Raw genomic sequence first — 12,737 nt, 5'->3', positions numbered from 1 at the left:
TGGTACTGAAATCCTGCAGCACCTGCAAGGTCACCTGCTCAAGAAAGCACGTGTAAAGGCCCATCTGAAATTTGCCAATGAACATCTGAATGATTCAGAGGAGAGCTGGGTGAAAGTGTTGTGGTCAGATGAGACCAAAATCAAGCTCTTTGGCATCAAGTCAACTCGCCGTTTTTGGAGGAGAAGGAATGCTGCATATGACCCCAAGAACACCATCCCCACCGTCAAACATGGAGGTGGAAACATTATGCTTTGGGGGTGTTTTTCTGCTAAGGGTACAGGACACCGCATCAAAGGGACAATGGACACGGCCATGTACCGTCACATCTTGGGTGAGAACCTCCTTCCCTAAGCCAAGGCATTGAAAATGGGTCGTGGATGGGTATTCCAGCATGACCCAAAACACACAGCCAAGGCAACAAAGGAGTGGCTCTAGAAGAAGCACATTAAGGTCCTGGAGTGGCCTAGTTTGTTTCAGACCTTAATCCCATAGAAAATCTTTGGAGGGAGCTGAAGGTTCCAGTTGCCAAACGTCAGCCTCGAAACCTTAATGACTTGGAGAAGATCTACTAAGAGGAGTGGGCCAAAATCCCTCCTGAGATATGTGCAACCCTGGTGACCAAACGTCTGACCTCTGTGATTGCCAACAAAGGTTTTGCCACCAAGTACTAAGTCATGTTTTGCAGAGGGGTCGAATCACATTACATAACACTTAAATCAATTATTTGCTTCCAACATTTCAACATAGTCATGTATTTGACTATGTACAGGTGCTGGTCATAAAATTAGAATATCATCAAAAAGTTGATTTATTTCAGTAATTCCATTCAAAAAGTGAAACTTGTATGATGTATACATTCATTCCACACAGACTGATATATTTCAAGTGTTTATTTCTTTTAATTTTGATGATTATAACTAACAACTAATGAAAACCCCAAATTCAGTATCTCAGAAAATTAGAATATTGTGAAAAGGTTCAATATTGAAGACACCTGGTGCCACACTTTTATCAGCTAATTAACCCAAAACATCTGCAAAGGCCTTTAAATGGTCTCTCAGTCTAGTTCTGTAGGCAACACAATCATGGGGAAGACTGCTGACTTGACAGCTGTCCAAAAGACGACCATTGACACCTTGCACAAGGAGGGCAAGACACAAAAGGTCATAGCTAAAGAGGCTGGCTGTTCACAGAGCTCTGTGTCCAAGCACATTAATAGAGAGGCGAAGGGAAGGAAAATATGTGGTAGAAAAAAGTGTACAAGCAATAGGGATAACCGCACCCTGGAGAGGATTGTGAAACAAAACCCATTCAAAAATGTGGGGGAGATTCACAAAGAGTGGACTGCAGCTGGAGCAAGAACCACCACGCACAGACATATGCAAGACATGGGTTTCAGCTGTCGCATTCCTTGTGTCAAGCCACTCTTGAACAAGACACAGCGTCAGAAGCGTCTCGCCTGGGCTAAAGACAAAAAGGACTGGACTGCTGCTGAGTTATGTTCTCTGATGAAAGTACATTTTTTATTTCCTTTGGAAATCAAGGTCCCAGAGTCTGGAGGAAGAGAGGAGAGGCACAGAATCCACGCTGCTTGAAGTCCAGTGTAAAGTTTCCACAGTCAGTGGTGATTTGGGGTGCCATGTCATCTGCTGGTGTTGATCCACTGTGTTTTCTGAGGTCCAAGGTCAACACAGCCGTCTACCAGGAAGTTTTAGAGCACTTCATGCTTCCTGCTGCTGACCAACTTTATGGAGATGCATATTTCATTTTCCAACAGGACTTGGCACCTGCACACAGTGCCAAAGCTACCAATACCTGGTTTAAGGACCATGGTATCCCTGTTTTCTTAATTGGCCAGCAAACTCGCCTGACCTTAACCCTATAGAATATCTATGGGGTATTGTGAAGAGGAAGATGCGATACGCCAGACCCAACAATGCAGAAGAGCTGAAAGCCACTATCAGAGCAACCCGGGCTTTCATAGCTCCTGAGCAGTGCCACAGACTGATTGACTCCATGCCACGCTGCATTGCTGCAGTAATTCAGGCAAAAGGAGCCCCAACTAAGTATTGAGTGCTGTACATGTTCATACTTTTCATGTTCATACTTTTCAGTTGGCCTACATTTCTAAAAATCCTTTTTTTGTATTGGTCTTAAGTAAATATTCAATATTCAAACACAGACTGAATTTGGGATTTTCATTAGTTGTCAGTTATAATCATTACAATTAAAAGAAATAAACATTTGAAATATATCAGTCTGTGTGTAATGAATTAATATAATATACAAGTTTCACTTTTTTAATGGAATTACTGAAATGAATCAACTTTTTGATGATATTCAAATTGTATGACCAGCACCTGTATATCATAGGAATTTGAGGTTTTTGGTGCATAATCACTGCAGGCGTGGTCAATTATTGTAATTTTTTTACCAATTTTTTAACCCAATTTTAACCCAATTTATCCCAATTGAAGCTTAGCCCCTCTCTAGTAACAGTAACTCCCAAAAGAAAGCATTCCATGACCAACCATTCTGCTTACACACTGCACAATTAACCAGGAAGTCAGGTAAATCAGTGCACCTGTGGATACGCTAACTCACAAACTGGTGATCTCAGTTTGCGAGACTCAAACCTAGTCTGGTGGACAGCAAGGCATTACAAGTACAGCTTAGGTCTTAAGCCTTCTTGGAGCCCCTTTATGCTGTGGCCTGAAACAACTTGGCAGCCTTATTAAGTGAACGCATTTCTCTTTTCAGCCTTAGTTTGACCTTGGTCTAACTTCTCTCCAGGGTGAATGAAGGGTCAAATAACAAGTGGCAAAGTGAATATATTAAGAAAAATGTTAATTCCTTTTTCTCCCAGAGCATTGAACAGTTTTAAAGTGGAAGCACGCCATGTTTACGTGTGCATTCTTTCTATGCTTATAGATGATACCCCAAAATGTACATTCTATTTTTTTATTTAAAAAAGGTTTTATATGTACAGAGAAAATGTATTGTGATATTTGGTCATTATCTACCATTTACCGTGATGCATTATGGAAATGTGTGTCAAAGAGTCTTATAACACTTCAATACACTCCATTAAAAAAAGAATTATATTGATGAAAGGATAGTGTGAGCTACACTCAGGCACTTTCCCCTCACAACTTTAACAACGTGATTTATACAAATGGAAATCTCCCAAAATAAGAACAGTTTTTTTCTCAAATGCAAAAACATTTTGGTTGCTGAGCATAATGACTTTTTTCCCCCTTTTCTTGTCTTGCCATCTATTCTAGTGAAAGCTTTTTCTCTGCCTTTGTCCCAAAGGTTGGCATATAATTAACTTGTCCTTAATATGCTGTTAAAGAGATCTCCTCCCCATGCTACCAGCTTTGAACCCAGGCCACAGACAGGGACAAAACCACAGTGGGACAGTTTTCCCCCAGCTCCACCCAACAGAAAGAGAAGAGAGTTGGGGGGGGGGGGGGGGAATATATATATAGAGAGAGAGAGAGAGCGATGAAGAGAGATGGTAAGGTATAATGTGTGTGTGAGGGTGTGTGTATGTATGTGTGTGTGTGTTTGTGTTTGTGCCCACACTTGTTTAGAAAACAAACTTCAAACCTCAATCGTAATCACTGACAATTGGCCACAAAGCTATTTGTTTTTCTGACTACGTATTTCTATTGGAAATTAGACCCAGTTCCTCCTCAGTTCACTTCATGACTCTGGGACCAACAAACACAATAATTGAAAACACCTTGTGAAGCTATGTGAACAAAGCAAAATATACTTTTTTTCAATCCTGCATTTGTTTTAGTATGCCATTTTAGTATTTAAATGTTTACCTCATTATTATGTGCACTCAAGTTCACATTTTTGCTCTACTGTATAGGCAGAGAAGTACACTTAAATCAACATTTCTGAAGGATTTTTACATTAAATTGTAGTAGAAACCGTTGAACATCTTTGAGAAACCCAACTCTATTGACACCACACTCTCAGAAGAAATAGCCCTAAATGGACCTTTTGTCAGCCCTTGTTGAGAATGAAGATAGACAAAAATGTTACTCCTGATCTTCAAGTGGGTATTTTATCATGTTCCCTCTATAGGGGTCTCATCTCTTCACCACCAGCTCAGTCCCATAAGGGCTGTACTACAAGACTGGGGATTCAGGACGGACCCCACCACCCGCCTACTTCTCCCTTGGACAAAGGGGCTGTGACACCCCTTACACTCATATGTTGCCCTTCAAGGTATCCTACACTACTTTTTTTAGACTAAGAATGAGCTTAAACAACACAGATGCATATAAACCAGTCAGAAGTCAGCTGTGAAGGAATTGATGAAAAACATAGTGATGAACATTGCATCACTCCATGCTGGCATAATCAACACTGAAGGTGATATTATTTACATCCCAAACCCCTTAGAGTCTGGTTCCTCTCTAGGTTTCTTGCAAATTTTGGACCCTGGGAATTTTTCCTAGCCATTTTCCTAGGTTTTAAGCTGGGTGTCTGTAAAACCACAGTGACAATCGCTGTTGTTAAAAGGGCTTCATAAAATAAATTTGATTGATTGAGAATTTAAATGTTTGGAAAACATGTATATTTAACCAACACTTAGAATTTGATCAATTGCAAAATACCCTAAATTAAGGATTTTAAAAACGTTAGAAATGATAAACATACAACTTGACATGGGAAAATAAAATGTATAGTTAAACAGAATTGATCCTTATCGAATAAAACATTTAATAAACAATGGAATTAAAAAAGGTGACCCTCTTCCTGCGCAGATAATCATGATCTAAAACAGTATCGAAGGGTATTCTAAAGAAAACCTGAGAGAGGTCGGGGTTCTGTTCGTGGTATGTGGGTTAGAATGCCAAGGTAGGGGTCCTCAATGCCGTTTTTTCGGATGTTTTTTTTCAGTTGCTAAACAGATTACGGTCCAGCTCTTCGCACAAAAGACGGTCATTCCCTACTTCCTTGAGACATCCAGTGGTAAATAGGGTGCTGGGCGGGGGGCACGACAGGGTACTTAAGTGCAGGTGCGATGTCCATAACATTCAGGCCACAAAGCACCAGGGGGGCTTTGCATTCCCATCGATTACCTGGCCAACAGTGACCATATAAACATTTGGTAATGCATTTATTCTGTGTGTGTGTGTGTGTGTGTGTGTGTGTGTGTGTGTGTGTGTGTGTGTGTGTGTGTGTGTGTGTGTGTGTGTGTGTGTGTGTGTGTGTGTGTGTGTGTGTGTGTGTGTGTGTGTGTGTGTGTGTGTGTGTGTGTGTGTGTGTGTGTGTGTGTGTGTGTGTAGTTCGCAATGTCAACGTCTCCGCCATAGAGGAATCTAAACTCTAAACATATGCTTTTACATTGAACGCGGCCTTATAAAAACGCATAGAGTAAAAGTCCACTAATATAAAGACATTATGTATATATAATTGAGTAGTTTTATTTACTACATATGCTAAGTGACAATATATACATGCAAACAAACTTGACACTAGTGATCGAACGCGGCTTTCTGCGTGTTTGCAAAAGTCATGTTATTTTTGTCTGGATCTTGTTAGAAACGGTGTATAACTTGTCACAATATGACATTTTGGGATGTTAAAACACTCTGATCGAGAGTATATCCCTCGTGCGGTTATCACCCTGAAAGTACGCGCGGAAAGGAGGACCAAACTTCTCCAATGACATCATGCGCTCACTTCTCTCCTCGGCTCAGCTTATCGAGTTGAGGTTACAACAGAGTTCTAGACGCCCTTTGGGCACGCAAGCAATGTTTCACACCATTCATTCTCATTCTCAGGCACAGACGCACCAAAGATAGCTTCCCTGAGCAAAGTGAGGCTTTAACAAGATGATGGCAGAGGACAGCCGGGGCAAACGAAGGAAACAAGCGAACCCAAAAAGAAATCAAGGTATGGAATATGTCTTGCTCCGCGCATGTAGTGGAAGTCGGTCATTTGATGTTGAACAGTTTTTAACTGTCTTTCGCTCATGAATCATGCGGATGTGAACATTGTTTATTATTGAGGCGGCATTGGAGAGCATTGTATTTAAAGTATTTCTGTGTTTTTTATCATTACAAAACTTTGGAAACAATGAAGGCACTCAAAATGACAATTTAGAGAATTATGAACTTGTCTGTGACTCCACACCAAATGTTGACAGTATGTTTTGAGAGAAAAAGAGTGGCAGAACAGTGAAACATGCGTTTTGATGCGTAGACACGAGCCATGTAATAACTAATTCCAAAAGTGTGCAGAAACGTGAAACTATTCAGTGTTAAATAAAATTTTATTTTATATTAGCTGTTGCACAAAGTGCATTCAGTCTCATATAAACATTTTTCTACTGTATTTTAAATTATATCGTTTTGTAATGAGCACATCTTTTGAACTGGAGCCTACTTTAATCTGCTGTAATTGCCATTAGATATTTTATGTTTGTTTTTCCTGTAGGTCTGTGGGTAGTTATTTGAAAAGCAATAAGTAACAAGCAATGTTTCCTCCAAGACAACAACTAGGGTCACATTATCATTGCGCGTAACTCGTTTTGAATATAGTAACTCAATTCAAACCTGTGTTGCAATTATAAAAGCTTTGTTTTCCTATTTTCAAGCATTTACATGTTTAATTAAAAGAGACGGCGGGGAAAATAGAGGACAGTTTCATCGAACCCAGGCTGCAGCAGTACATCTGCATCGGAGGCAGGGCCTAGACCGTTGGGATCCCCCAGGCCACATTAAAAACTTGTGTAAAACTATAGTCCAACTGGAATCATGTTAATTCTAGACAAGGTTAAAACGCAACTAAAGTGAAGGGATTAAGTTTGATGGAGTCAAAATAAAGAAATATAGAACGATTATTAATACTTACAAAAAGTCTAAATAGGTCTGGTTTTAATTCATGGATTAAAACATTAGTGAATAAATTAATAAAGAATAATTATCAAATTATTAAGAGGAATCACTTTGAAATAAATTACAAAAATTGAATGCATTTGACAAATAAAAACGCATACAGACAAACAACAATGCGTAAAATTACCTTTAAATTAAGACTCATGACTTGTCGATGTAATACCCAAGACCTGTATAATACACCTACAAATACAGTAATATAGCCTACTAGTAGACTATGCATACGGTAACAATCCATTGATGCACTATTATGTAGTTTTCCGACAGTAGCTTATGTGCCATCTTATGTGGATAGGTTCCTCATTAACAGCTGCCCATCACACTCGTAATATCAATGATTGACCCTGAATAAACATTTAATAATAACAAATGAACCAGAAGCTAGTGTACTACATGCCAAATTCAGATAGGGTCACCAACCCACACACACAGACACACACACACACACAGACACGCCGTGTCATCTTATGTTGAGTTTCACTTTGGTTGTGACATGTGACATATTTGCACAGTAGTTTGCTGCGAGCAATGGATGTTTCCTCATTTTGATACAGAGTGGGATGTGTGTATGTTCACGAACTTTCCTCTGTCCTAGTCAAATGTTACACCCTCTTCTCTGGCCCGCTCTTTTTCACATACCGTAATCACACCTAAGGTTGTTTGCGAAACGCTGTAGCTTGCTTACGGACAGTAACTAAGACTGACCACCACACGTTATGAGTAGACTTGCCAAGTTCCTCTCATTTTACCACAAGATTTAGAGGTGTAGGCTAGCAGTTTTGATGATGCGTCATTTGATTAATGTTGAGTGTGCAGATTCGAGTCATGGTCAGGAGTTTGTTTCCGAGACGAAATGAGATGCGTTATTAAATTCTGATTGATGGTCGTGGGACAAAACAAGAACAGCAACACTCAAAATTGACACGTTATTTGTATTGTCACATATTGAAGTTGGGATTCATTCAAATGTCATGGCAATTTTTATGGGAACATATTTCGTTCCGAAAAGTAAAAGCATTTAAAAAGAAATTGCCCTGGTGGTCGTTCTAACACTACCCAAGACATGTTTGTGAGTTAATTTTACTGTTTTAAAACGAGCAAACAGGTAAATACCGCAACGAGGGTTTGATTGAATTGAGCCCTTAAAATAGATACTAATGCATATGTCAGAGATGACCAGGTGTTTTGACTGCCAATTGTTTTAAATTCGAATTTTACTTTCTTTAAATTTAAGGTAAGGTTGTCCCTGACCCTGAAAGTCTTTTATGTGCCAAGAGAAACTGTAAAACATTGTCCTCTCTTCTAAACATCCATTAGAAATGTCAGCTAATTTTAGCCAATCCTAGCTGAACTCATTGAATGCAATCAGTATGTGTGAGACAATTTTTATAAACGACAAATAATCTGAAATCCAAAATTTATTTTACTCTTTTTAAGAAACCTGAATACGTGATTACAGTTTCTCTTGGCCTTACATACAGGGCTCTATATTCAGGGCAAGGAACTGTCTTGGGAAAGAAAGTGAAGTTCATTCCCACAACAAGGTACTAAGACAACTGTAATGCTAAGCACTGCTGTCCCTAAAGACATTTCCTCTTGTCTTGAACAGGACTCAATGCACATGTAGAACAGATGGAAGTGAAGGGAAACCACTTATCAAAGTGAGAAAAAAATTTGTCCTTGGAGTGAGTGATCTGTGGCTTATTTTTCTAACAAACTGTAAACAACAGTAATTCATGGAAAAATGTGTTTGTGTAGATGTAGTGGGAGGCTATTTAACACAGTGAGAATGATCAGGTGATGGGAAAGATTCTTCTTAAAGTGTTTCTTTTCTCCATGTTTGTGTGCTTTCATCGTTTGAGGCTTGGGTTTGTGTAGGACTCCATGCAGATTATATGTGTGTATGTATTGTGTGTGTCTGCATCCCTGCAAATGTGTCTGTAGCACGAAAAATGTATTAAGTTGGGGCGGAGTGTGGCCCCATATCAATTTAATATGGCAACATTAACTCAGTAGATTAAAGTGTCTGTCCAAAAAAGGGGGAAAAAGCCTAAATATGTTCCCCCCTATTTTTGGTCTTAAAATGAATCTCTTGTTTATGGTATACGTGTCCCAAAATGAAAACGTCAATGTACGCAAATATCAACTAAAGTGAGGGATATTACTGCTATCCGTGGTTTCCAGATTGCAGTCAACTGTGCTTAAGGGAAGTTGTACAGAAATTAAAAGAGAACATTCAATTGGAAATGACATGTTGTCTTCACGGTGCCCCAAAACAGACTTCCCAGTTTAAAGTTAGAAACTAGTTAGCTTGGTGGTTTGACTATTTGTTTCTTTGTGAATTTTTTAACTATAAATACTTACTTAATAATACCTCATAAGCACCTTAATAATATGTTTTTATAATTTGTTTTTATAAAGAACACTATGGTTCTAACAACTTCCTGGAAACCTAAAGAAACCCATTCACAGGAATCACCTTTAATCAAAATCTAGAAGTGTATCCTCAAGTGAATGCTGTATCCTCTCAAACTGTCTCTTGGTAGAGGTTCTGATTGATGAGCGCATGTTGCGCCAAGGTGCAGCAATAGTCACGACCCTGTAACAGTTTTCCGCCTTACAAATTGAGCTTTGATCCTTTTCCAACCATGTTGTTGGGCTGATAGCTGACTTGACTTTTTCCCTCACAGATCTCACTATTTCTCGCTTTACCTCCCTCACTCATTCTTGGTTTCCTCTTTTTTCAAATGCCAATTTATTTAAACTTGTTCCCTTTTTTCTTCTTTCTCCTTCATTGATTTCCAAACCCCATTCTTTGTGTGCAGCTGGGGCCCAGCTGTGTGTGTGTGTGTGTGTGTGTATGGTCCTGCCTGTCTGTGTGCGTGCATTAGAATGTATGTGAATGTGTGATCAAACATGCACACCCATACGTGTGTGTGTGTGTGTGTGTCTGAATGTGCACACATGTCTGTGTCTCTTTCTCTGACATATCATTGTCACAGTGAGCATCAGTACAGCAGACAGACGTGAAGGGAGTGTGGGTTAAAAGGTGATGAAAATGCAAAGAATGAATGAAGAGAGGAAGCAGGAAAACAGGGAGGAAAGGAGAGGTAGAACATGTTAAAGAAAAATAATGGAGGATTAAAGAGAAAAGAGAGAGAGAGAGAGAAAGAGAGAGGAGGCAAGGGAGTAAAAGGCAAAAAGATAGGATAAGAGAACGGAGTGCTGTGGTTTGAGCAACGCAGTGACATCAGGTCTGCCTAGCTGCATCTGTAGCAGTTGCAGTGGCCAGCGCTGGGCTGAGAAGGGGAGATACCAGTGGAAAGCTAGTTCAACCCTGAGTCAGACCCAGCGGGAAGCATGGTGGGAGGAAGTGAGATTAGAGAAGGAGGCGGAAGGTAAGAGTCTTGACTGAGTTGGAGACTGTAAAACCTTTTGCCGGGGGATGGATGAAGTCAAAAAGGGGTAGACGGAATTAGACCAGAACCTGGGATCAACTCAGATAGCATTTATTTCCCTTGTTCAGAGAGCTCCCATGTAGCCCAGTTGGTAGCGCACGGTGCTTGCAATGCAAGGGCTGTGGGTTTGAATCGAATGAGGGACCCGTATATAAAAATACTAAAAAAATACATTCACTATTGTAAGTAACTCTGGCTGAAAGATTCTGATAAATTATTTAGATGTACAGTAGAGCAAAACTCACAGATTGCCTGTAATAGCCACAGAGTTGGGGAGGTGTGTGTACTGTCACAGGCCATATTCACACCTACAAGTCTTCACCCTGATGATATCTCTGTGATCTCTCACTCATTTAGATGTGTTTTTTTTCCATTCAGAATGTATAATCATGTCTTCTGTTTAATTATTTTTACATTGTAGCATACAGATGTGAGATCTTGACTTCAGCACTTGACGGATGAAAGTAACCTCTCAAAACAAATGACACTGAAAGATAATACTTTGCATGAATCATTTAATCATCAAAAATGTACAGAAAGGTAATTTCATAGCCTCAATATCTTAATGTAACCATTTCATGTAACTGTCTATCAGTCTCATACAACCAAAGAAGCTGGGATTTAAGCTGGGATTTAAACAGAATGCAATGATGTGCAAATCACAACATAACATAACAAATGTTGAACCAGTGAAATGGTTTAGTTTTTGGCAAAATATATGCTCATTTTGAATTAGAATCCAGCAAGACATTTCAAAAAAGTTGGGACAGGGCCATGTTTATTAGTGTTGCATGTCCTCTTCTTTTAACAATGTTCTGTTAGCGTTTGGGAACTGAGAAGATCAATTGCTGTAGTTCTGAAAGTGAAATGTTTTCCCATTCATGCTTGTTATAGGATTTCAGCTGCTCAACATTTCCAGGTCTCCTTTGTTTCATAATGCGCCAAATGTTTTCAATGGGTGACAGGTCTGGACGGCAGGCAGGCCAATTTAACACCCAGACTCTTTTACTATGGAGCCTTGCTGATGTAATACGTGTAGCATGTGGTTTGGCTTGTCTTACTGAAATAAGCAAGGGCTTCCCTTGAAAAAGATGTCTGGATGCCAGCATATGTTGCTCCAAAATGTGTATATATTGTTCAGCATTAATGGTGCCTTCACAGAAGTGCAAGTCACCCATGCCATGTGCACTAATGCATCCCCATACCATCAGAGAGGTTGGCTTTTGAACTGTGCGCTGATATCAACTCATGGATGTCCGGAGGACATCCCTGAGTCCTAAAAATAATTTCAAATTTTGATTTGTCAGACCACTGGACAGTTTTCCACGTCACCTCAGTTCATCTTAAATGAGCTTGGGTCCAGAAAAAAGCAGTAGCATTCAAATTGTGTTCACATACAATGGTTGTAGGCAGGACACAGGCACAGGGTTTAAGGGAATCATGCTTTTAATGTTCTTCTCCATGACTCAAACAGAAAACAACAAAAGACGTGGCACACCATAAACTGAAGCAAACTGCACAAATACCACTGGTGCAAACAATGACCCAGAAATTGAGGAAAAAACATAGCAACTCAAATAGGGTCCCCAATTAGAGGCAATGCAGGATAGCTGGCTCTAATTGGGGCAATCAAAACTGCAGCATGTTCAGGCTCTGACTGTGGCCCCCAGGCACATAGAGATGCCTAAAGGCCACCAGCCAGGACCTGACACCATGCAATGATTTCCACTACAGAACTGTGTCTGTTTTTAATGCAGTGCCATTTGAGGGTCCGAAGATCATGGCCCTCCTATATTAGTTTTTGGCCTTGTCCCTTGTGTAAAGAGATTTCTCCGGATTCTATTAATCTTTTAATAATATTATGTACTGTAGATGATGTGATCCCCAAACTGTTTGCAATTTTTACGTTGAAAAACGTTATTCTTAATTTGTTGCACTATTTGCCTTCTTTCACAGAGCGGTGAACCCCTCCTCTCCTTACTTCTGAAAGACTAATTCCCTCTGGGATGCTCTTGTTATACCCAAGCATGTTACCCACTTGTTGCCAATTAACCTAATTAGTTGTGAGATGTCCCACCAGGTTTGTTTTTTGTATTACACAACTTTTCAAGTCTTTGTTGACCCTGTCTCAGCTTTTTTGAAATATGTTGCTGGCATCAAGTTCAAAGTGGGCATATATTTTTCAAAGAACAATAATAATTTTCAGTTTCAACAACATATGTTGTCTTGGTATTATTTTCTATTGAATATAGGGTTTGCACATTTTGCATTCTGTTTTTATTTCCATTCCATGTCCCAACATTTCTGGAATCGATTGAGAGAAATTTTTCCCCGTTTTTTACAGTACTGCAC

The 12,737-nt window shown here is 39.6% G+C and overlaps 1 protein-coding gene across 4 annotated transcripts in view; it reads left to right on the top strand.

Annotated features, from left to right (window-relative positions):
• The first annotated feature begins 5,746 nt into the window (after window positions 1-5,746).
• The window catches only part of LOC105028310 (zinc finger E-box-binding homeobox 2-like), a 60,780-nt gene continuing 53,789 nt past the window's right edge, over window positions 5,747-12,737 (top strand). For all 4 annotated transcript variants that reach the window (XR_002196570.2, XM_010900954.3, XM_010900953.3 and 1 more), the window contains exon 1: window positions 5,747-5,923. Coding sequence is in view for 3 of the 4 variants with exons in the window: in XM_010900954.3 (XP_010899256.2) it covers window positions 5,863-5,923 (61 nt within the window). In the remaining variant the exon portion in view is untranslated. The remainder of the gene's footprint in view (window positions 5,924-12,737) is intronic.

The sequence above is a fragment of the Esox lucius genome, chromosome 17, assembly GCF_011004845.1.
Source record: "Esox lucius isolate fEsoLuc1 chromosome 17, fEsoLuc1.pri, whole genome shotgun sequence".
NCBI lineage: Eukaryota > Metazoa > Chordata > Actinopteri > Esociformes > Esocidae > Esox > Esox lucius.
Note: the sequence above shows the minus strand (reverse complement) of the source record. Positions and strands in the feature narration are given on the sequence as shown.